Source organism: Pipistrellus kuhlii, unplaced genomic scaffold, assembly GCF_014108245.1.
Source record: "Pipistrellus kuhlii isolate mPipKuh1 unplaced genomic scaffold, mPipKuh1.p scaffold_m20_p_14, whole genome shotgun sequence".
NCBI classification, from domain to species: Eukaryota; Metazoa; Chordata; class Mammalia; order Chiroptera; family Vespertilionidae; genus Pipistrellus; species Pipistrellus kuhlii.
In genome coordinates, this window is record NW_023425449.1 from 2,463,772 (window position 1) to 2,488,243 (window position 24,472).

The following is a 24,472-nucleotide window of genomic DNA, read 5'->3' on the forward strand; positions in this document are numbered from 1 at the left end:
CCCGTTGCCATGGTTCCCAGGGCAGCTTTGGACGCGCGGAGCCGCTACCGGGGAGCCTGAGGGGAGTCCGCGGGACTCTGGGTCCCGCATCGGGGCCCACGAACCCGCAGAGGCACCATGGGCCGGAGTAAGCGCCCCTTCCTTTCCCGCCTGTCGCTTTCGATCGTCCCCTTTCCTGGCATTGGCCCGGGGCCACTGGGACCCTCGGCGCCAGCTTCGGACCACGGCTGCCCCTTCCCGCCCGCAGACCAAGCCCAGCTCTGCAAACCCCGCCCCTTCGCCCTGGGCAGACCAGCTGTGCCAGGCCCTCCTCCGCCCGGCTCCGCCTGGCAGCCTGCCTTTGAGGGGCTGGGGTCCTCCTCTGTGAAATGGGGCGGGCGAGGGCGTGGCTGAAAGGCTCAGTGGAAGTGCAGGGTCGGACACACCGGGCCGATGTGTGTATTTTATTGATTTTTATAGAGAGGAAGGGAGAGGGATAGAGGGTTAGAAACATCGATGAGAGAGACAGATCGATGATCAGCTACCTCTGGCACACCCATACTGGTGATGTGCCTAAATGGGTACATGCCCTTGACCGGAATCGAACCTGGGACCCTTGAGTCCGCAGGCCTATGCTCTATCCACTGAGCCACACCGGTTAGGGCATTGGTCGATTTTTGTATGTACCTGATGGTGATGAAACCCACCACCTTTGCTTATGGTGATGATGACCAACTGAGGTGCTCAACCAGGGCTCGGATTAATAATTTTTAACAGGGGTTCTGTCAGAGTCCCCTCGATTTTGGTGTATCCTATGAAGATGACCTGTGTGTTGTCCTTGGTTCGAGCTGTGGACCCTAGGGTCCTGTCTCCAGCCCCTTGGTGCCACCGTCCGGCCAACCTGGTGCTACACATCCCCGCGCAGGAGACTCCTGTCACTCCGCTTCCTCCGAGCGGCTCCTGCCATTCCTCAGAAAACAGACCGTGTGGCAGTTGCTTTATAAAACTGCGATGTGAACTCTGGGGGTCCCTCTCTCCTCTGCAGCTTTCGTTACACTCATGTTGACCAGCGAGTGAATGAATGGCTGCACCCCTCCTCACTGCTGCCTCTGTCGGCCCCGCATGCCTCTCAGGAGCAAGTTGCTCTGCCTTGGTTTACCTCCATCATCTCACCCAGTTTGACCACGAGTTGCCATGTCAACATGCCCACATCCTCACCCATCTACTCTGTCTCCATCCATACTGCAAAATGTGTGCAGCCCAGCTGGCATGGCTCAGTGGTTGAGCATCAATCAATGAACCAGGAGGTCGGATTCCTGGTCTGGGCACGTACTAGAGTTGGGGGTTCGATCCCCAGTGTGCGCATATAGGAGGCAGCCAATCAATGATTCTCTCCCATCATTGATGTTTCTATCTCTCTCACTCTCCCTTCCTCTCTGAAGTCAATTATATATATATATATATATATATAGTATATATTTATATTTATTTATTATATATATTTATATATTTTTTAAATGTGTGTAAACCCTGCTCAAAAGAGACAAAACTATGTTGTCATGTCCCTTCCCTCTGACCCATGATGGGCCAGAACCTCCAGCAGGGGGCAGCACTGCTCCAAGCTCTTTGATTGAACTGCAAGGAGAGACCCATGTGGCAGTCATGTCATAACCCATGATGAACACGAGGGCAGATGTGTGACCTGTGACAAATGTCCTTGCAGTCACAGAAGACCTCATCCGACGGAATGCCGAGCACAACGAGTGTGTGATTTTCTCCCTGGAGGAGCTCTCCTTGCATCAGCAGGAAATAGAAAGGCTGGAGCACATTGACAAATGGTGCCGAGACTTAAAGATCCTCTACCTTCAAAACAACCTCATCGGGAAGATCGGTAAGTTTCCGGGACTTGATTCTCCTGGTTTCTTGAGCCCCTGGAGTGGGATGGGAGAACTGTGGATGAGACAGTGCTACCCTTAGGAGGAAGGCAGCAGCTAAGAAAGGATTTCATGGGGGAACGGACACAGCGGTCACGAGTGGTGTAAGGGCGGCGTGAAAGCATGCTCGGAGCCTGTGCTGACCGAGCAGGTCACACCTGCTGCCAGGGTTCGTACTGTCACGTACCCAGGGCGCCCTGGCCAGCGCAGGAAGGTTGGAGCAGAAGGGAGGACCAGTCAGAGCTGGAGGGCAAAGGGTGGAGTCGGGGTTAATAAGGCAGAGTGAGCAACAACACCTGTGGGGCTAGCCTGGAGCCAGAGGTCAGCCCTTAGGTTAGGTTTTCACTCTTCGCGGCGATGTGCGAGTGCCTCCACCAGGGCGTTGGGCCAAGGCTGCAGACGTTTGTGGTTGTCACCAGTGTGCGTGGGTGTTGGGGGTGTTCAGGGCCCAGGGACGCTACTCACCTTCCCAGAGTGGCAGCCTCACAGGAGAAGTTCCCAGGCGTGTGTGTGTGTGTGTGTGTGTGTGTGTGTGTGTGTACACTCAGGGCCAGAGAACTGGGGTGTGCTTGCCTCTGGTTGGCTGGGTAATTCCCAGTTGGCTCTCAATGTGCAAAGACCTAGGATTTGCATCATCTTTTTGACGCTGTATTAGAATTCTTTCTATTTCTTCAGAATGTGATTTCCAGCATCTTTGACTTTTCCAGAAACGGGAAACTTAGCCCGCTGCCCAATGAAGAGGCTGTTCTGACAGCCAGCAGCTCTCACGCATGCGGCATTGAAGGGCCCTCCTGATCGGCAGTTCTGACAGAGGCCCCGCATTGCCATCTGCACAGCTGGCTCCTCACAATGGCGGACGAGAGCATAGATTTCAGTCCTTTTCAGAGCTGCGAGAAGGCTTACATTTTCGGCTTCCGAAGTAGTCTGAAATGAAACAGCCTTTTGCATGTTGATGATGGGGGTTTTCGGAGGCAGTCAGGCACGCCTTCAGCTGGGAAAAGGACCTCTCTTGGATTCTGCTTGCTCGTGTGCCTTGGGGATGGGAGTTCGTCTGAGCTCCTGAGCTCTGTCCCTCACTGGAGATGCAGTTGGGAAGGCTCTGCTTTGTTGTCGGTCCAGCTGTGAGCTGAGGGATCCTGTTAAAATGGGGCCCAGAATCTGGGGGGAGGGCTCCCAGAATCTGCGTTTGTAATGACTTTCCCATGAGCCTCAGGCCTGGGCCCCGTTGGGAGTCCAGAGCTGCTTGAATTGGGGTGGGATGGGGCTGGTTATGGCGGCTGGTGGCAGCTTCCTCCAGGATGGCTTGGGCGAGGATGCTCAGACCCCTCCCTGCCACCCTGGAGGCTCTAGGCACTTTTACTTATGAGCCTCTATCTCTCTGACCCCCTTGCCCATTGGTCCCGAAGGCCTTGGGCACATCCTTCCCTAACACATCTGACCTACGTGTTTTCTGCCAGATGATGCTTTTAGTATTGAAGAGGTAATGCATCTAACACGTGTGGGAAGGAGGAGGTATTTGGTTGCGGGCTGGCAAATTCATGTGTTAACTTCAGGTGCTTCTGTTTGGGATGCAGAGTAGACACTCTTATCTGTCAAAACCCTCATCACGTGGCGCTCTGCATGTCCTTTGAGTCTCAAATGCTCAGGCATCGGTACGGTTTAGGGTAACGGAACTGCTGAGAGCACTTGAGTAATTTTTCCTGAAGTTCTCATATTTAAAAACGAGTCGACTGCAGAGGTGGAAACTGTTATCCTTGGGTCTATGATCACATAGATGATATTTCATAAATTTTAAAATGAAATGGGATGATAAGGGTGATAGTTATAAGTCATCATATTTGATCTTTTCCTGCCCCTGAAACACTCGGAGGAAGCAGTCCCTAAGCGGGGCTGCCCAGTCACACCCTCCTCCGTGGGGGACTGGCATTCGTGGGGTCTGAGAAAGAACTGTTCTCTCAAGGCGCAGGGAGCGCAGTGACTCACCGCCAAGCTCTGGGGAAGGATTTCCTGGCTCCGCCTCCTGACTCCAGACACGTGGATGAGGCTTCACCCCTGGGTATTCTCCTTTAAAAACAGGGTTTTCACCTCGCAGAGTTATTTTGAGGATCAGCGACATCATGTATGCAGCATGCTCAGAAAATCACGAGGCGTGTGATAAGCACTCAGCAGTGCTAGCCAAGGTGTTGTTAGCTGCTTTCCAAGGCCATTGACTTCTGGACTTACTCATGGTGGTTGCTTTGCCTACATAGGCTTTCTTTCCTTCCTTTAAAATACATTTTTATTGGTTTAAGAGAAGGGAGGAAAGGGAGAGAGAGATAGAAACATGAAAGAGAGAATACGTGATCAGCCACCGCTTGCATGCCTCCTACTGGGGAGCAGCCCTGCAGCCCAGGCACATGCCCTGCCCAGGAATTGAACTGTGACCTCCTGGTTCACAGGTTGACTCTCAGTCCCTGAGTCCACACAGGCCGGGCTACGTCGTCTTTCTTGTTTATTAAATACAACGGTCCTGTATCAGAGGGACTTGGGCTCCAAGTAAAGGAAGACCCAACTCCATCAGGCTTCCAGTAAGGAACCCTAGTGTGGGACCCAGCCATGCGTCTAGAGATAGGCAGGCTCCACCTCTTGGTTGGTTGATTCCTTCTCTGCCCCAGCAGCCACCGTGGGCTTCATCCAGGACCTGGTCCCCTTCTGTTCGCAAGCTGACTTGAGTATCAATAGGGGATCACACCTCTTCCTTTGTAAACATCCAGCAGAAAAAGAGAAAGGAACTCCCCAAGCATGGAATACAGAGCTTCCCTTTTCATCTGGCCCGTACGAAGCTCTTGGCCTGGGTGCTCTCCCCCGCATCACACCGTTGCCAGGAGACTGCCATAGGCTGGTTGACTTATTCCTGGAACCCTTAGCTGTTACTAGCATGGGACATGGGGTTGCCATGCACTGGCCCTGTTAGGCTAAGTAGGCCTAACCCCCGGAGTCAGGGCCAGGCAGAGATGTGAGCAGAGCTGGCTTCCAGGAGAAAGGATGGAGGGAGAAACAGATGCTACTTGACAACCCACAGGCTGTGGGGGACAGGTGTGGATTTGAAAGACCAGCATGGTTTTGATAGCTATAATAATTATTAGATTATCTTTACTGTCCTCACAATAGATGATACAAATTTGATCTTGAAGGTTAATTACCTTTGTGTATTTCAGAAAATGTCAGCAAACTCAAGAAACTCGAATATTTGAATTTAGCTTTAAACAACATTGAAAAAATTGAAAATCTGGAAGGTAAGAATTTCTTCTTATTTTTGCGAATTAAAATGGGGATTTAAGATTTGATTTAAACAGTATTGCTTAAACAATATATCCTCCCATTTTGGGGAGCTTCTTGTCAACTTTCTTGATGGTGTCTTTTAGAGCCGTGGTCGGCAAACTGTGGCTCTTTGGCCCCTTGAGTCTTTAGCGAAGGCCAGCTTAGGAGTCCCCTAATTAAATTAATAACAATGGACCTACCTATACAGTTTAAGTTTAAAAATTTGGCTCTCAAAAGAAATTTCAATCATTGTCCTCTTGATATTTGGCTCTGTTGACTAATGAGTGTGCCAACCATTGCTTTAGAGCACAATTCTTTTTAACTAATAGCTTTATTGAGGTAAAAATCGACCTATAAAAGCCTGCACATGTTTAAAGCATACAATTTGTATGTACACATGTGTGAGCCCATCACCATAATCAAAGGTAATAGACATACCCATCACCTCTGTATTATCTGATCTCCCCTCAAACTTCTTTTAAATATATTTTGGTGGCGCTAGATTGGTCCTCCATGCTTTTAACCCGCATTCCTCATTTAACCCGCCTTGCCTTGCTCTGCAGAGAAAGGTTCCCTGTGTTACTCTGCGGCTTCTCTTTTGCAGTTATGATTATTATTTTTGTCCTAAGTGTCTGTTAGTCTGAAAGGATTTGGTTGACTTGGTGGCCAGCAGGGCTCCTCTGTTCTTGTGAGGCTGGGATCCCAGGTGCAGCCTCTGGCCTGGCCGGCGGGGCTGCTGGGGGCTGTGGGAGCGGGCAGAGGCGGGCACAGCGGCAGACACGCCCACTCCCATCTGCCAGGAGCTCACATTAGGAGGGTTTTACTCAGGTGATGGTCAAGTTTAGCCTCTTCACCTCCTGGTGCACAAAACTGACATTCATCCTGCACTTAAGACTTTCATCCTCAAAGCCTAGACTGTCATCACTACCAGACCCACGGCTATTTCAGAGCTGGCACTGAGATGGTCCTTCCCGCATTTTCCTGCGGTAGAAACAGAGTCATTGCTCTCCCAGCTACCACTGTGCAGCCCTGTCACCGTGTTCCCCTGAAAGCAAAAGTCATGGCACATTAATCAGGGTCCAGGTTTTGTGAAATATCAGTCTAAGTTTTTCAGAGGACTCGTAAAAACTCTCACTCTCGGCTGGCGTGGCCATGGCTTGTGATTTTTCGGAAAGCATCTGAAAGGACATGGACAAATCTGGTTGCCGCATGGCGTGGCCATCCACCACTGGAGGGCAGCATCGTCACTGTTGTCTTCGGGGCTTCGGGAACTGGGTCCACCTGGGGCCTGTTACCTGGATGCTCTTCCTGCGATGCCTCCCTCCCTGCTCTGATAGGGATGCCCTGGGCCAGGACGGTTTGAGGATATGTATGGAGGGATGGGCGGCTTGTCTGCTGGCAAATAGGCACTTTTTATTTAATTTTAAAGATGAGAGAGAGAAAGAGAGAGGAGGAAGATGAGTATACACATTCAGCCCACCCACTTGAGTAAATCTCAATATAATTTTAAACATAAGTTGCATTTCTGTTTGTTTTGCTGGACTGGAAAGAATAGCTAGCATCCTTTTTTCCCTTTTCCCTGTTGTGGGATCCCTGCAGTAGAGTAAAGTGCCTTCTTTTCCCATCCCTCCTTCTCACCCACCCTAACCGGGAAGTGCGGATCCTGACAGCCTGAGCTTTCCCCCTTGGGCAGTCAGTGTGGTTGATTTCAATGACCTTCACACACACACACACACCCCGGGATGATTGAGCTGGGTCATTGCGGAGACGGAGGCCAGGGTGGGACTCGGTGAAGGAAAGGAGCGCTAACTCCCACGAGGAGGCATGCTTAAGCCTGGCTCGCTCAGTGGGAATTATTCTGTAAGATGGCCAGTGTGGTTGGATTTCTAATGTGCGGCTGAGTAGAAGGAAAATTAAGAATCCACCACTCTGCCGAAACCAGTTTGGCTCAGTGGGTAAAGTGTCAGCCTGTGGACTGAAGAGTCCCAGGTCCGATTCCAGTCAAGGGCACATACATTGGTTGTGGGCACATCCCCAGTGGGAGGTGTGCAGGGTGCAGCTGATTGATATTTCTCTCTCGTCGATGTCTCTAATTCTCTATCCCTCTCTCTTCCTCTCTGCAAAAAATCAATAGAATATATATATATAATTTTTTTTTAAGAATCCACCACTCTGAAAAATATGATGAACATTTGGAGGGTCCTTCACATGCAACATTACAGCAAAACCCAAAAATATACGAATTCTTAAACCCGATGGAGTCTTTCGAATGTCAGGCTGCTCTTCCATGAAAGAGAAACAGCATTGAAATGGCTCCCAGAATCTGTCAGAGTAACTGGGAAAGACCCGGGAGCCTGGGTCTTAAGTTAGATTGCCCCAAATATATCTTCCGCACTTCATCAGCACCATCTGACATCTCTTCCCAGCGCAGAACAAACACGCAGACGTGGAGACGTAGCCTTAATCGTATTTATAGACACATGCGGTTTCGTGTTAACTTTTCATACAACTGGCCAAGGCCACAGTTTTATAATTTAATGACCGAATTTTCAAGCACATTGTTGGGTTTCAAACAATCCTCATTGTGTGGTGCCTGCAGTGTTTTTTAATGATGTCTGCCATTGTGAAAGAGCTGTGCTGATCAGCTTTGTACAATCACCTGTCCTCAGTTGATGTATCCAAATGAAATTTTGGACCCAGGGGAAAACATTTAAAACCCTGTATTATGTCTTGTCCGATTGAATGCTGGAAAGTATAATTATAGTCTTATAAGCTTAACAATCTTATGTAGAATTTTGTCTCTATTGTTGCAAGTTTAATAGAAATAGCAGCTTTCTTTTCCTTTTTCATATATAGGATTGTCTTTGAAGATGTGAAGTCATGAATTGCCATCACCTATGTAGTAGAATCTATAATATATGAGTGTTTATTTGTTCCTTGTACATGTTTTTGTTTTTAATCCTCACCGAGGATATATTTTAGAGAGAGTGAGAGAGGGAAAGACAAAGAGAAACAGCGAGATAAGAGAAATACATCGATTGGTTGCCTCCTGTACATGCCCAGACCATGCCCAGGCTGGGAGGAGCCTGCAACCCAGGTACATGCCCTTGACAGGAATCGAACCTGGAATCTTTCGCTCGTTGGGTCCGCAAGCCGACACTCTATCCACTGAGCCAAACCAGCTAGGGCTGTTCTTCTGCATTTTGGATAGTCATCTTTTTACTGATTCATATGTTTACTGTGGTAATAAACTCACAGTTTAAAATCTCAAAGCTCACTCCATACCTTTGTTGGAAAACGTGGGTCTTTATTTGGTGCTCAGACCCCTAAGCCCTGCTGCGAGGGGTGACCAGCCTCGACTCCCCTCTGCTCTGGGACGTTTCCAGACAGTGTGCTCGGCCTGTGCTTGTTCTGCCCCCCTCGATGCTCTCATTGGGGGCCTCACCCTGTGACGTCCTGAGGAGGAAGCTGCAGGCTTCACTCTCATCCCACCCCCAGGTTCTCTGTCCCTTCTCCCCACCCTGCTTCTATCTTCTCTCACCTGTGGGATATCGAAATGAGGCCTGGGCTACGGTGACTGGGGTTCTGAATCATTTCATACCATCTTCCCAACAACCTGGGTACCTATGTCCTTCTGGTTCTACACATGGGAGAGACAAGGCTGGTACCTTCCCGGGGCCACGGCGCCGGGCTGGGAGGGGTGGGATTTGGTCAGCGGTGCCATTCACCAGCGGACCTGCACGCACTGAGGCCACTGCTGCGTCTGTGAACCATGGCCGGCAGCTCAGGGGGACAGCTCCCACGTTTTATGACCAACGCGATCTATTTCTTTGCTTTCCTTTCTCCCGCCAGGATGCGAGGGGCTGACAAAACTTGACCTGACCGTAAACTTCATCGGGGAGCTGAGCAGCGTGGAGACCCTGCGAGGCAACGTCCACCTGAGGGAGCTCTTCCTCATGGGCAACCCATGCGCAGACTTCCAGGGCTACCGGCCGTTCGTGGTGGCCACGCTCCGGCAGCTGAAGGTGCGCTCGCTCCAGGACGCAGAAATCTCGGTGAAAATGCCAACAGGCAACCACTGCTCTCCCGATGCAGAGGATGAAACATTCCAGAAAATCAAAACCAACTCCTTGGCGTCCTGAGCCTGTAAAAGCGTTTGGCTGAGGTTTCTGGGCTAGCAGAACTGTTTACTAAAACTGAAAAATAGGCTGGTTAATGCAAGGATCTTTTTTTTTTTTTTAAAATGTGTTTTTACTGATTTGAGAGAGAGAGGAAGGGAGATGGAGAGAGAGATAGAAACATCAAAGAGAGACAAACATCGATCAGCTGCCTCCTGCACGCCCCCTACTGGGGATCCACTTTGAAAGCCGGGCATGTACCCTAACTGGGAATCCAACCGTGACTTCCTGGTTCATAGGTCAACGCTCAACCCCTGAGCCAAGCCTGCTAGGCAACTTGAGGATCTTAATCACCATTTATCTCGCTGAAGGGGTGATCTACTTGAGAGGAATGTTGTTGGTCGTATAAAATCAACATCGACACAGATCAGAGTTTCTGATGTTCCCCATGGCACCGGGTTATTGCTTATTGTGCACAGTTTATTGTCTCTAAGTTTAAAATATTCCATCACAGACAGCTGGGGCCGATTCGGATCGCGGCTCTGGGCTAATGGCTGTTTTTTATTCCAGTGGCTGGACGGGAGAGAAATAGAGCGTTCGGAAAGGATCCAGGCATTGCAGGACTTCCCCGAAGTTGAGCGACAAATCAGAGAGCAGGAGAAAGCCTACTGCCTCAGACGAGCCCAAGATAAGAGCGAGGCTGAGAGGAAGCTTCGAGAAGAGCAGGAGCCCGCAGAGAACGAGAGCCACCCGTATGTAAATCACTAGAGTTCAGCTTCCCGCTAACTCTTGCTAAAAGCCGCCCCCCCTGTTCTCTCCCCACGCAGCCCGAAGCATCACCTGCGTCCCAGACGGTCCGTGAGAAGAGGGATTCACTCCTCTGCAGGCTCTGGCAGCCACTGCTGTACGCAGAGGCGCTGGCTCTGTCTCCGGGAACCAGCCAGTGGGCTCACACATAGAAAGCCAATGACCGGTGTGACGGCCTCATTTTCACAGGCAGCGTCTGCCCTCCTCTCCCTGACCCTCCCCCAGGGCTAAGGCTCAGTGGGCCCTGAGGTCGTCTGATTATCAGAGCCTCCTGCCAAATATTATAAAAGACAGATTGCTGGGCCTCACCCCAAAAGCTGCTGAGTTAGACTCTCTTGCAGGAGCCCAGGAATGGGTCCTGTTGATAAACCCCCCTGGTGGCTCCCGTCAGCTGGTGCGTGCTCCCTGGAATCTGATTACTGCCATCGTCCTCCGGTGCCAGCCGCCAGCCCAGCGGGCCCGCCCCAGTGCTGGACCGGCGATTCCTCCAGCGGGGCTCAGATAAGCTCTCTTTCGGACAGGTTCTGTCAAGAAGATACACGAGAAAATGGCCGGGACCGGTTTGGCTCAGTGGATAGAGCGTCGGCCTGCGGACTGAAGGGTCCCGGGTTCGATTCCGGTCAAGGGCATGTACCTTGGTTGCGGGCACATCCCCGGTGGGGGGTGTGCAGGAGGCAGCTGGTCGATGTTTCTCTCTCATCGACGTTTCTAGCTCTCTGTCCCTTTCAATTCCTCTCTGTGTAAAATCAATAAAAATATATTTAAAAAAAAAAAAGAGAAGATACACGAGAAAATGAATGAAGTATGAAAGGAGCAGCGTTAGGGATGAAACTCACACGTCCATCTTCGGTCTCACGTGCTCTGGGTCTCTCTGTCCTCTCCTAGCCCACCTTCTGGAGGGAGCGGAGACCAGCTCCAGATACCGGAACGACAGGAAGGAGAACCCAACGGAAAGAAAGTAGACGACGTGGAAGACGACCTGGAGTTCTGGAACAAGCCCTCTCTGTTTACTCCGGAGTCGAGATTGGAAACTCTGAGACATATGGAGAAACAACGACGAGACAAAGAAAAATCAAGGTATTCCATTTCTCCCATCGTTGAAAGTAAGGAAACACTCTCCTACAGACTTACCTATTGATTTCAGAGAGGAAGAGAGAGAGAAACATCAATGATAAGAATCATTGATCGGCTACCTCCTGCATGCCCCCCTTCTGGGGATCAAGCCTGCAACCTGGGCATGTTGTGCCCTTGACTGGAATCAAACCTGGGATCCTTCAATCTGCAGGCCGACGCTCTATCCACTGAGCCAATCCAGCTAGGGCCATCATCAATACTTTTCTGTCCCTTTTTGCATCAGTAGGTAAAAAACAAGCACATTTTTTCACAGCTACAGAATACCTTATGACTATGCCACACTGACCCAATCCCTCCCCCATGTGGGCATTGGGGATAGGCCCAGGGTGTGGTCACGGCAGACACTGCTGTGATTAGACCGTTTACATAGGTCCTTATGTGCTGGCATTTTTATTTCTATAAAAGGGATTCTATGTGGCATTTTAAAAATTGTCATTTTAACGAGAGCAGAAGCTGCGTACACAAATGGAGAATTGACAGTGATCTGGGTAAATCATGCATAAAATTGACTTATTTAAATATTCATGGGTATTGCACAAAAAGGATTTTCCCCCCATTAAATTACCTGGCAAATTGTCTTGCCCACATTTTCGCTTAACAGACATAGATACAACCAACTTGTACAGAAGCCTGGCTTTGAGGTCCATTTCCAGCACAGAATGGACTTCCTAGCAGTCAAATGGGGATGTTTTCACACATATCTGATTCCTTTCTCTTACGCTGTTCCTCAGATCAGTAACTGGTTTATTTTCCTCCTCCCCTCTGCCCCTGTTCCACCCACCCCCAACCTTAAGCGAAAAGAAGGTGAAACCACCCAGGATGCTGATCACTGCAGATGGGAGAGCCCTGAACGTGAATGAGCCCAAGTACGTGAGCCCACGCGGAGACGAAGCTGCCGAATGGGTGGTGTCGGTCACTCCCATGACAGGTTTGCTCTGCAGAGAATACACCTGACCTCCTGACCCCTCTCCACCAGCCCAATGACGCTCACAAGAACCACACGTGTGTGTGCACTTTCCAAAGCAAAACATCCATCATGTTCTTGGGTGCATAATGTTACATTTTTATTTCCTTGGCATCCAGAAAATGATCTTTGACATATGGAAATCCTAGTTGTTCATGTCTCCCTCGAAACTTGGGACATCTACAATTTTATATCTGAAAATTGCCAGTGCCTCGTTCTTGTGTGTATTAATTTTTTAAGTTCTGCCATGAACATGCCGCTGGCTGAGAATATTGATATGTCTCCAACCCATCTACTTTATTCCCTGGAACACATCCTCAAAGCATTTGAGAGCTAGGGGAAAATGGATATAATAAATATCTCCATGAAGTTATTGAGAGAGGAAAAACATTCACACTGGAAATCCTTAAGTGTAATAATATCTGATCTACCCTCTGTAATCCAATTCATCCTCTCCCCTCCCTAGACTCGCCCCCTCCTCTCCCCAATCCACTGTGCCCTCTGGAGCTTATTCTGTGTCAACAAAACCTGGACAATTGGTTCCTCTCTTGTCCTCCTATAATCTCTTCTACTAAGCTGAACAAAGAAAGGGGAAGGACACACACCTCTTTAGGAAAATTTTCAGGAAGCGCCATAGAACACTTTCTTTCCCAGAACTAAGTCACATGACCTCATCGAGCTGCAAGGGCGGCTGGAAAAGGTGGTCTTTATTCTGCAGAGAGCTGTTCCTAGGTAAAATCAACGGTGCTGTTTCTAGTGAGAAAGGGGAAGCAGATCCTGGGGAATGAACACAGTGTCTGCTATGGGGAACCTCTGAAATGATCTTCCAAGTGCTGTGTGAAGGGAGAGTTTGGGTCGGCTGGCTGGAACGTCAGGGAATAGCAACTAAGGCAGAGGGGCCAGCACATTAAAAAAAAAAAAGCTCCCAAAATGAGATTTTAAAAATGCATAGGCCAATTGAGTAACTGAAATACAGCTGGACTGTTGGAATTAAGGAGTGGCTGCTACAAGCAGACATACTGCTGACAGCCAGATCTGTGGCTAAGGTTACGTTTTCCAAACATTGAGTTGATATTCTTTACCGGGTTATGTATTTTACAGAATAATGCGGTAAGTGAAATGCTGGAAAGAAAATGGACCAAGTAACTCTGACAGAGTGATTCTGCACAGCATGGGAGTCACACTGAGGGCTTGGTTTGGCCTCAGTGTAGCTGAGAGACCCAAGGGCTTTATAAAAGATCCTGCCTCCCTGGACTCGTGGCCTCTTTCCCAGCGGGGTCAGCTCCTCTGAGCCTCTGTTTCCTCCTCTGTGAAACGGAGGGGATCAAGGGCTGGCCCAGGCGGTGTGGCTCCCTGGTTAAGGGTCAACCTATGAACCAGGAGGTCACAGTGCCATTCCCGGTCAGGGCATATGCCTGGGTTGCAGCTTGATCCCCAGTAGAAGGTGTGTGGGAGGCAGTCGATCAATGATTTTCTCTCATCATTGATGATTCTATCTCTCCCTCTCCCTTCCCCTCTTTCTAAAATCAATAAAAAATATATGTTTTTAGAAAAATAAAATAAAATCATGGTCAGTGTCTCACCATTTCCCAAGACGATGGGAAAGTCACCGGTGAAGGGAGAAGAAAAAGGATGGCCGGGGAAAAGGAGATGAGACCGATTAAAACGGAAGGACTAGCATGCATGTTGGATAATGCAGCATTCAGTTCTCCATGAGTATTTCCGGTGTGTGAGTTTGCTCCTAGCTAACTCCAATAGAATGGAAAAGCAAACTTTAACCACCAGATGTCTCTGTCCCTGCACCAATGCTCACTTTTGTATGTAATTCACTTTGAGATCTGCACATTTAAACAATGTAAACAAACAAACAAATTATGAACACATTACAGGTGTCTGTTGAAATTTTTAAATCAATGTAGACATTGTTCAGCTACCAAAATAAGTGTGTCATTGGAAATTATAACAATTATGAAATTTGGTAATGGGACAAAGCTATCTATAAAGTATTGCTAAAGACGTCATCTTTTTTTTTTTCTTTCTTTCTTTCTTTCTTCTTTTCCCCCCAAAATGGATTATTCCTCAGACTTGACTTCTCTTTGAAAGATGATGAGAAACGCAACCAGATCATCCTGGACCTGGCTGTGTACAGGTAAAGACATTTTATTGTGCATTTATTTGGTGGCACTTCTAGCTGTTTTCATGCTCAGTTGCAATCTCTTGAGTTGTGAAACGTTTTGAAATGAAACTTGGTTTGATAAAAATAGTATGCACTCCCTCCCAGCACTTCTTTCTGCCCCTCCCCACGCCCCGCCCCCCACTTTTTTATTTCTACCTGACAAACTATAAATTTACTTGTATTTTTAAAGGCAAGAACTTTGTTTTGTTGGTTTGTTTCCCCCTTCTTATGTCTCCAGCACCTAAAACAGTACCGGGTACCTGGTGGGAATTCAATAAGTACAGGAAGGAAGGAAGGAATGGATAATAATGATGGGAGTATAACATTTGTACACGTGAATTAGAATAAAGGTCTTCTCTTTTTCAAGGCTTTTCGTACGTGCTCTATTTTATTCGGTCTCTCATAAACTGGTGAACTAGGGGGGCTTGTTATCCTGGAATCATCCAGGAGGGGGTTACATTTTCAGAGAGTGAGGGAAAGCCAGCGATCTGAGCACTGAAAACCCAGGGATGAGAAGCGATGAGGTCGGCATACAACGGGCAGGAGGGTGTTTGAGGCAGAGAAAAGCAGCGCATGCCAAGATCTCGCCAGTCGGGCCAGGTGGACACACCTTCAGCGGCCCTAAGGAGGAGAAAGAAGATGCCACCCATTTATGTGGCAGATACTGAACCTGGAGTTTTAGGAAACCTGACTCTACCTTTTAGTTCCAGGATTTTATAAGAATGATGTTTTATAAACACTATGTACTAGGCAACAGGCATGCATCTTCATAGCTATCTCAGGGAGTAGGCACTATGTTTATCTTGATTTTCCAGATGAGGAGGCTGAGGCTTAGAGAGGTGAAGGAACGTGGTCCAAGGTACTGAAGCAGGAAGTCCTCCCTCACAGGTGTGTGTGACTGAAGCCCATGCCTGCAACCCCGAGGCTCCCCGCTGCCTGAATGTGTCTGATTTTTGAATCACCACTGGATTTTCTACTATTCACAACCTCTGTTTTAAAATATGTATGCAGCCTGGCCGGCGTAGCTCAGTGGTTGAGTGTTAACCTATAAACCAGAAGGTTCCGATTCCCAGTAAGAACACATGCGGGCTTGGTCCCCAGTAGGGGGTGTGCAGGAGGCAGCAGATCAGTGATTCTCATCATTGATATTTCCCTCCCTTCCTCTCTGAAAAAAAAGTACATGTACACTGAGTGACCAGATTATTATGATCTCTGAATGCATAATAATCTGGCCACTCAGAATGTGTGTGTGTGTGTGTGTGCATGCTGGTCGAACTCCTGGTTGAGGGGATACTTTGCATATTAGCCTTTTATTATATAGGATATACACGGAGTGGCCAGATTACTGTGTGTCCAGAGATCATAATAATCTGACCACTCAGTGTATATTTAGAAACAACGTTTAAATATAGCGTTTGGCTAAAAGAGAGAGGTTAAATCTACATCTTTCATTTGCTCAGAAAGTCAAGGAGAATAATTGCCACCGGATCCCGGGGTCACTGCCACAGACTTTGCTCACTCAGCAGGCCACGCCTTCCAGGGCAGCAGAGCCCATGGGGAGATGCTATCGGGCAGCTGCAGGGCAGCGCCAGGGATGCAGAGCAGCTAAGGAAGCAGGGCTGGGGTTGCAGGCCCCAAGCAGAGTGCAGTCAGCATTCCTGGCTATTCATGTCAGTCTTAGAGGCTTAGGATAAAATATTCATGAAAGACCATGGCAAGCTGGGTTTTGCAAGCCTCTGATGTTTCAGACCTCTGATATTTTTGGGTTAGGGGCAGTCAATGCCAAGTGTACTCGTGAGTCTAGAAACGAAATTGCTGATACATTGCATTTCCTTTGGCCTGAGGATTAACTCAAAGCTAAATTTTTAAGGCCTATTTAGCACGGACATTTTAAACTCTCTCTGTGGGAAGTTCTGGAGAAGGCCGCACACAAATGAAAGAGACTAGAAAAGTATTAATTTGGGAATATTGGGGGCCAGGCAGGAGCCCACCTCTAGGGGCAGGACTATACCCCGCTCTGGCTTTGCTATCCCGTTATTAAGGTTATGGGATACACCCATAGCCTTTAGGCAGGAAATTCCAATAATAGCCAATCAGCGAGGATTTACATAAGACTAACAGGTGGAGGCTGCTTCAGCTCCCAATGTCTCAATTAAACCAAGAGCGATTAGCTCCAACCTTTCAGAGCAATTAAGATTGACCAACCACCGAAACTGGTTTGGCTCAGTGGATAGAGCAACAGCCTGTAGACTGAAAGGTCCCAGGTTTGATTCCGGTCAAGGCCATGTACCTTGGTTGCAGGCACATTCCCAGTGGGTGGTGTACAGGAGGTAGCTGATTGATATTTCTCTCTCATTGATGTTTCTAACTCTCTATCCCTCTCTCTTCCTCTGTAAAAAAATCAATAAAATATATATTTTTTTAAAAATTGACCAGCCTTTCAGATTCCCTGTCCACATCTTTCTATTAGTGGGACAATGATTGGTTTCCGGCATCTCTCCATTTTAAGGGTCCCCTAAGTGTGGGTTTGTATTTTTAAATTTGTTTGCAAACTTAATGTTCTTGGAAACTCACAAGACTGAGTGTGTTTCATGTGTTGAATTTTCAAGGTACATGGATACCTCTCTGATCAATGTTGACGTGCAGCCAACTTACGTGCGAGTCACCGTCAAAGGAAAGGTAAGGATGCCCTATGTTCTGGCTTCGTCTTCAAAGCCAAGCCTTGGACTAAGCTAGTTGCATGAACATTTTTTTTTTTAAGTAATATTAAAATGGAAAAAGAGAAAGCCAATCAGAGAGCTGTTTCTTAGGCACGTGATTCTGCCAGGGCAGGGTTAATCAGCAGGAATGTTTGCTGACCACTGTGTGGCTGGATAAATTAATATGTTTATCCTGTGTCTGTTGCATGGGTACTTTGTCCAAGGCTGACTTTTATATATGTCATAGGCTATGGCTTGAAATCATATTTAAATAATATGCCAATTTTAAATTTAAATTGCCAATGCTTTCCATTCATAGTAAATGTAGTGTCATCATTTTAGAAAGAGCAGTCTGCTAATTCTGATCATTCATATGAGGTCTCTTGAAGACTTTAAAATGGAAACACGCTCATGTCTTATGACAGTGATTTTTATCCACAAATTCTGTTATCGGCCAAGTTAGAAAAAAATGGACCGATGAGTGTTTCATTTGATTTTGATGGATGGTTATTCTTTAGACCAGTGTTTCCCAAAGTGTGGTACTCATATCCCCAGGGGTACGGGAAGAGTTTGGTGGGGGTACGCGTTGCACTGGAGTTTGGTGGGGATATGCACTGCACCGTGCTTAGCTGCGCCTAATTCTACATTCTCATGAGTACGAGAGGTACTCAGTGTTACAAAAATTATAGAAGGGGTACACATATGTCAAAAGTTTGGGAAACACTGCTTTAGACGGACTATTCATTAAAATAGGTAAAAAAAAAAGATCATGCATGTCAAGCATAGCCCATGCATTAGTGTTTTTCTAGTAAATCTAAGCTCATCTTTAGAAATTGAATGTTGAGTCTTAAACTTGTAACGAAAAGTACCTCCTCCACAACTTCTCTCTCACGTCAGATGCACTTGCTCCCTGACACTCGGTATTCCCTTTCAGCCCTTTCAGCTTGTCCTTCCGGCAGAGGTCAAACCTGACAGCAGCTCTGCTAAAAGGTCTCAGACGACAGGGCACCTGGTGGTCTGCATGCCCAAGGTAGGGGACGGCATTGGGGTCCACTTTACGTCTGGGTATGTTGGTTCCCACAGATACTTGTCCCAGCAGGGCTGATGAGGACTTCTGATCCAGGTTCTTCTGGTTGAGAAAGCCCAAAAGTCTACTCCCACCAGCTCAGGCTGGAGAACGAAGACCTGGGAGAAGAGAGAGCCCGGCCAGGGTGACTGGTCCTGCCAGGAGTTCTTGTCTCTGAGACCAGTTCTTGCCTCTGCAGACCAGAGCGTGGGTGGGAGTTGGCCTTTGTCAATCACATGGCTCTTGGATAAGGTGACCAGATGTCCCGCTTTTGGCGGGACAGTCCCGATTTTTAACAATTTGTGCCTCGTCCCTCTGTGTTTTAAAGAAGTCCCGATTTTTGGGAAAAAAATCGGGACTTTTTTAAAACGCCACAGGACAAATTATTAAAAATTGGGATGTCTGGTCACCTTACTGGAACATGTGTGTTACCTGGTGGTCAGCACTTCCCTTACCTGTAACCATGAGAGGAGACACTGTCAGCCTTGGTATGTGTTTGGATTCCAAGCATTGAGCTTACCAGGTTTGTGATTTTGGGCAAATTATAAATCTCTCTAGGCCTCTCTGTCCTAATGAATGCTTAAGAAAGAGGATACACACAGCATTCATGTATAGTGAGCACTCCATAAATACGGCTAGTGTTATTTTTCATATCATGTTTATGATAGAGACAAGATATTATTTTAACTAAAACTCTTTTTTGCCTTCTCTTTGTGGGGAGAGGTGGCGTAGATGTGCTTTTGCTATGAATCAGAGAAAGAGACAAAGAGATCTCTCTGGGCACCGCGGAATAGCAGGTCCTCTGATTGGTTAGGCCAGCTGAGTCTGTAGTTCAATCCCAGACAAGGGAACCCATCTCTGGCCAAAGAGATGGCGGTGCTTTGTTGAGTGTCCATTGTTTCCTGTTTGGTTACTGTCCTCTCATGCCTTGAGCTCAGTCGGGTCAAAGGGGAGGAATAGATGAGCAGTTACCATGGATTTGGCTTGTGAAGAGGGGATGGAGACGGGCCGGGCGTGACTGCTGCAGCGAGTTTGCCCTTGACTGACCAGGAAGGGTTCGATAATGATCTAATAAGCCTTCATAGCAGCCAGTTTTGCCGCAGATTGATTATGGGTAATCTATGTATTTTCACTCTGAAGCAATAAGACAGCAAGTACAATTTGTTGTCAAGGAAAAAAATAAACACAACTGGAAGAATCGAATTGTCCTCAGTGACTGCAATGAATTAAGGAAATGTGTGCTAATTAGAGTATCCTATAGGGAATTGGAAGAGATAACTTAAGGACTTTGATGTAGGCATTTGTATAACACTGTGATCAGCAGGGGTTTTGTGTGTGTGTGTGTGTGTGTGTGTGTGTATGGAAACTTCCATTCTAACTGAAAAGCCAAAGACTAAACGGCAGCTGCTACTTCCTAAAAGGAGATCATGGTTTGTGTGCTGTTGGGGGGGGGAGGGGGGAAGGGCAGGCAGCTGATCTGAAGCCTTTGCTGTTGCTAATGCATCTTTCAAATAAACACAGCATCCTACCTCCATGATCCTTTCGGGTTTTAGATCTGTAAGTTTTTCATCTTCAATACTGCTGAAGACCATAAAAGTTACATATCCAATAATGTATGTTTTCCATTTATTACTCTTACTTTATGTCTCTCAGAAGTTTTTTTGTAGTATTTTTTTTCTTTTTCTCCAGAGCTGCTACATATTTGCAGGTACCATACGTACAGTTATTCCCAGTTTGAGTGGGAATTCCTGAATTGCATTTTCCTAGAGTTTGTGCTTGGCCTCCCATATATTCTCTTAAGTGTGAGATCAGACTGAGTTATCCGCCTGTAAACAGTCTCCCCGTCAGCGGCCGGGGAGCAAGGGGCACCTGGTCTCATCCCAGCCTAGCCTAACCGGACTTCACTGAACATTGGTGTTCACCAAGGGGCTTGCATCAGTCATTTACATTAAACTCCCATCTGGCCCTCAGCGGACAAGTTGCAGGGTCACTCCAGGAAGATGCTCCGTGCTGTCCTTTGGGGGTTCTTGCAGAACAATTAACCGAGATTAAGGGAGTTGCCAGGCGACCAGAACAGCAGAATGTATTTACAGCTCTGGTGGGAGAACATACTGCTCAGTTCTGCTCCAGTGCGCACAGAGGTGAAGGTCACTGTGAAGGTCACCGTTACAGGCCAGGATTCTAAAAAACCTCTCCCATCTGCCCTTTTCACTGTCAGCTGGACATCTGTTTCCCAGGGCTTTTTGCTCAGAGACCCTTGCCTGTGCCGTCTTGAACTCACCTCTAGTCTCTGGGTGATGGTGTCAGGTGGGTCTGCAGTGAGGGCTGCTGGGTCATCCTGCTCCATTCATACGTCCACTCTTTTCTAGAACATTCCTCCTCATTCCTAAAACTTCCAGAAGCATCAGGCTAATGTCCACACACTTCATCCCTCTTGTCTTCCCCTGCTGGGCCTTCCTTCCTGACCCCACAAATGGGACGTCTGTGATCCACCCAACTCCCCAGGTGTGTGTGGGCTCCTGTTTCCACCGGCCTTGGAGAGACCACTGTCCCCTCCGACAGGTTCCCATCCTCCCAGCTGCTCTGCGCTTTACAGCAGGAAACATGCTGAGCCATCTCTCTTCCTAACAGCAGAGCCCAATAAACGCCCCCTCCATTTATCGCCCTGACCTGCTTTACAGCAAAGCTCTGAGCACAGACATTGTGTTTGCTGGCTCCTCTCCTGGCCGGGCCTCTGGGAGCTGGCCGGCCTGGTCACTGTAATCTGGGACCCCTTCTCTCCTCTGTGTACATTCATTCCTGCGAAATCTCTTCTAATCTAAGGATTTTTAAATAACACCTGTAGGTCTCCGTCATCTGCCAATTGCCAACCATAGAATCCAGAATAGCAAACACAATGAAGAAAATTCAGGGAAACAGACTACATGTTTTTAACACATCTCAGGAATATCAGTACCTGCTAAGATAGTGAGCAGTTGCCGCCCACTGATCCAGCAGGAATGGCCCAGAGGACAAACCATGTCTGCCGGGATGAGAAGAAAAGAGTCACATTTCAGAGGCTGCCATGGATAGGGGAATCTAGAAACCTCCCCCACATGGCAATATGGCTGAAGGATCATGACCTGGGCGGGAGGTCAATGAGAGGACACCCGAAGGTCTTGCAGCCTGTCTACGTGGTTCCCAAACTGGGCCTTGACTTGAATGAAGGTAGTCTTAGGTGGAAACCACCCACCCATCCACACAGGCCTCACAAACCCAGGGAGGAAGTTAACATTGCCATGGACTCTAGATAGATAGGTAGATAGATAGAATAGATAGGTAGTAGATAGATAGATAGATAGATAGATAGATAGATAAATAGATAGATAGATAGATAAATAGAATAGATAGGTAATAGATAGGTAGGTAGATAGATAGATAGAATAGATAGGTAATAGATAGATAGATAGATAGATAGATACAATAGATAGATAGATAATAAGTAGATAGATAATAGATAGATAGACAAATAAACAGAGAGGTAATTGTTGTTCTTTCCAAATAGTCCACAGCACACAGAGTTAAGCTAGGCGCTCCCTGGGATGTGAGTGGGAGCCAGGAGAAACGAGGTCAGCATTTGGGAGTCTGGTTATACCAGGCTGTTCTCTTCCTCCTGAGGGTCCCACGGTTGCTGCAGTGTGACACCGTGAGACACAGACTGTAACCCACTGCTTTAGTGGGGGGTCTCCCAGAAGCGGAACCTAATGCAGAGCCATGAGGGCAGCAGTCTATTTGGTGAGTGAGGGGCTGCTGGTCTGGAAGCAGCCCCTAAGCAGTATCCTACTGAGCCAGCAGCTCTAGGAGCAAATCTCACACCTTGGGATCCCTCTACCCAAGGGGCGATGGGCTGGGATGGGGCACACCAGCCCCGAGGCTCTGTGGCTGAAGGCTGCTCCTGCTGGGGAGGGGGGTGCAGCGTGGAGGAGGGGGGTATAAACCTCCCAGCACTTCAGCCCTATTGCAGGCATGGACCAAGCAGGGTGGTCATGTGAATGGAGGATATTTCCAACAGAGACTCTCCAGTGAGACTGTAAAAGGATGTTTTCTTTCCTTTTTAAACATCATTATCACCCTTGATGTTCGTCCTAACTTCCTCGGATATTTTCCGTTTTAGGCTGTGTTGTGGGTGTCAAATGAGATTGCACCTTACAAGCATGAAAGAATTTCAAAGGACCTATGGTTAGTTAGACATGTTCTCCTTTTACTTCAAAGTCTTGTAACTGTCAATATTGATTTCACATAGGAAGATACTGATTGCACCTTTTAAAAATTTCCTCTGACAACTTGGTAACTTTGGACCCTTAAAATACATCCATATTCAGGTGTAATGTTTTAAAAGGCATATCGGAGCGTAACACCCCCCTCAGCGTGTGCTGTGTTTCTGTTGCAGGTGGAAGAAGTCATCACAGGGGGCCCACGAACGTCCACGTCCACATCCACGTCCACGTCCACGCAGAGCACCTCGTCCCGCAGCAGGGAGCACACGGGCAACAGGTACCGCCCCCCGGGGCTGTCTTTGGCCTCATCGTGTCATCATCTCATTCTCTTCACTTTTCCTGGAGATACAGTTATTTAAGTTTCAAAGTGAGTCATACCATGAGGTTAGTTCCCAAAACTTAGACTCTCAGTGGGCCAGGTCCTGGGTCCCCGACAACATATCGGTGTAGAACGTGCAGACCTCTTGTCGCAGTGAGGTACTGGGACACTGCCTGCCTGGGATGGCCCACGGGTCACCCCCTAGAGTCCAACCTGGCAGGCTGCCGGGGCCAGGGGCCCCATCGTGTCTCCTGCTGTCGCCCTCCTGGTCAGAGGTCATCGTCTGGCCGTGGCTTAAGCTTTGTCCCACCAGGACCTTCACCCTCTCGAGAACGTCCACCCCTTGGTATTTCCTGGTTAGACAGTGGGTGCTTGGCCCTGACCTTTCAGAGCTTCAAGGTTGACCAGCCTTCCAGATTCTTTGTCCACCTCTCTGCTAATGAAGATGATGGGCGGCTTCCGACAAGGCCAGATGATTTTATGGGCATTATACAGCCCTGGGGCCAGACGTTCCCAACTCCTGATCTAGAGTTTCACCAACTGTTACAATGGGAATCCCTGGCCAGTGGGGCTTCTTTCCTGTGTTTCACTACAGCTGCTGCTGGGTGTGGGCAGTAGGAGCAGGTTCTCATGGGAAAGGAACATGGCAGGTGGAGCTTGGCTCATCACCTGAACCTGTAGCGTAAAGGCTGCTGCTGAACCACCAGCAGGTCCATGAGCCTTAGTAGCAACACTCAGGAGTAAGACCCGCCTGGAGTGATCCCACTGCGATCCCGGCTGTGGTAAGCAGACTTGGACTTAGGTAAGCAGACCTCGGACCAGCTGACCGCCCCACAGCTGCCTGGGCGTTAGCACAGCCCGGTAGCACTTGCTAACACTCCATCACTCCAAGGTCATACTCGTGCTTCCACAAGGCTCCGAGCCACAGAAAACCAGGCACAGCCTCTTATGGGTGTTCCTATGCTGGCGGGGTAGTACTTTCCCACGTTAGTTGCAGAAACGAATGCTCAAATTGAATCTGTTTGTGATTGAAATTTTTAAATGATGTTCCCATTACCTTTGGCCTTTTTGGTTGCTCTAGAAGCAGACAAACCGAGAAACTAGAGGTGGATCCCAGCAAGCACTCGTTCCCCGACGTGGCTAACATAGTCGGAGGGAAAACTTCCACACCCAGAAGAGTCCGACCCGAACCCAAAGTCGTGCCCCGTGAGGAAGATCCAGGCTTTGAAGATGACCCGGAAGTGCCCCCGCTGATCTGACACGTCAGGCTGCATCGCCTGGGACCCCTCCCAGGACCCAGCTTTGCTCAGCACAGAAAGTGTATGCACCTCGCTCATGGGACACACACACAGTTATTTATCAGTGTCACTACCCTCGTGTCACAGCTCCCACTTGCTACAGCAATATTCTTAAACTACTTTAAAATGAAAAGGGTACCTTAAATATGCTAGAACCCACTATTTGTCTAGAATAAAGTGCTAGTGAAAACGAATGTTCAGTAAATCATAGAACTAACCTAATGCAAATATTCCTTAAATGACAAAAATACATGGTATTATGGACCGAATGTAGGACCCCCTCCCCTCATTCCCATGTGGAAGCTGTAATCCCACTGAGGTGGTGTTTGGAGGTGGTTAGGTCAGATGAGGTCATGAGGATGGGCCCCATGGAGGGATTAGTGTCCTTAGAAAAGAGGAACCACAGCTCGCTTGCTCCTCCC

At 48.2% G+C, this 24,472-nt stretch overlaps 1 protein-coding gene across 1 annotated transcript; it reads left to right on the forward strand.

The window, feature by feature from the left end:
• DNAAF11 (dynein axonemal assembly factor 11) lies at nucleotides 1-24,289 on the forward strand. The gene is made up of 12 exons (XM_045581297.1): nucleotides 1-127; nucleotides 1,703-1,870; nucleotides 5,111-5,188; nucleotides 9,066-9,238; nucleotides 9,902-10,083; nucleotides 11,024-11,215; nucleotides 12,067-12,138; nucleotides 14,320-14,385; nucleotides 17,022-17,091; nucleotides 18,046-18,141; nucleotides 22,607-22,710; nucleotides 23,834-24,289. The coding sequence occupies exons 1-12, from the start codon at nucleotides 118-120 to the stop codon at nucleotides 24,009-24,011; spliced, it is 1,389 nt and encodes a 462-aa protein (XP_045437253.1). The 5' UTR covers nucleotides 1-117; the 3' UTR covers nucleotides 24,012-24,289.
• The last annotated feature ends 183 nt before the right edge of the window (nucleotides 24,290-24,472 follow it).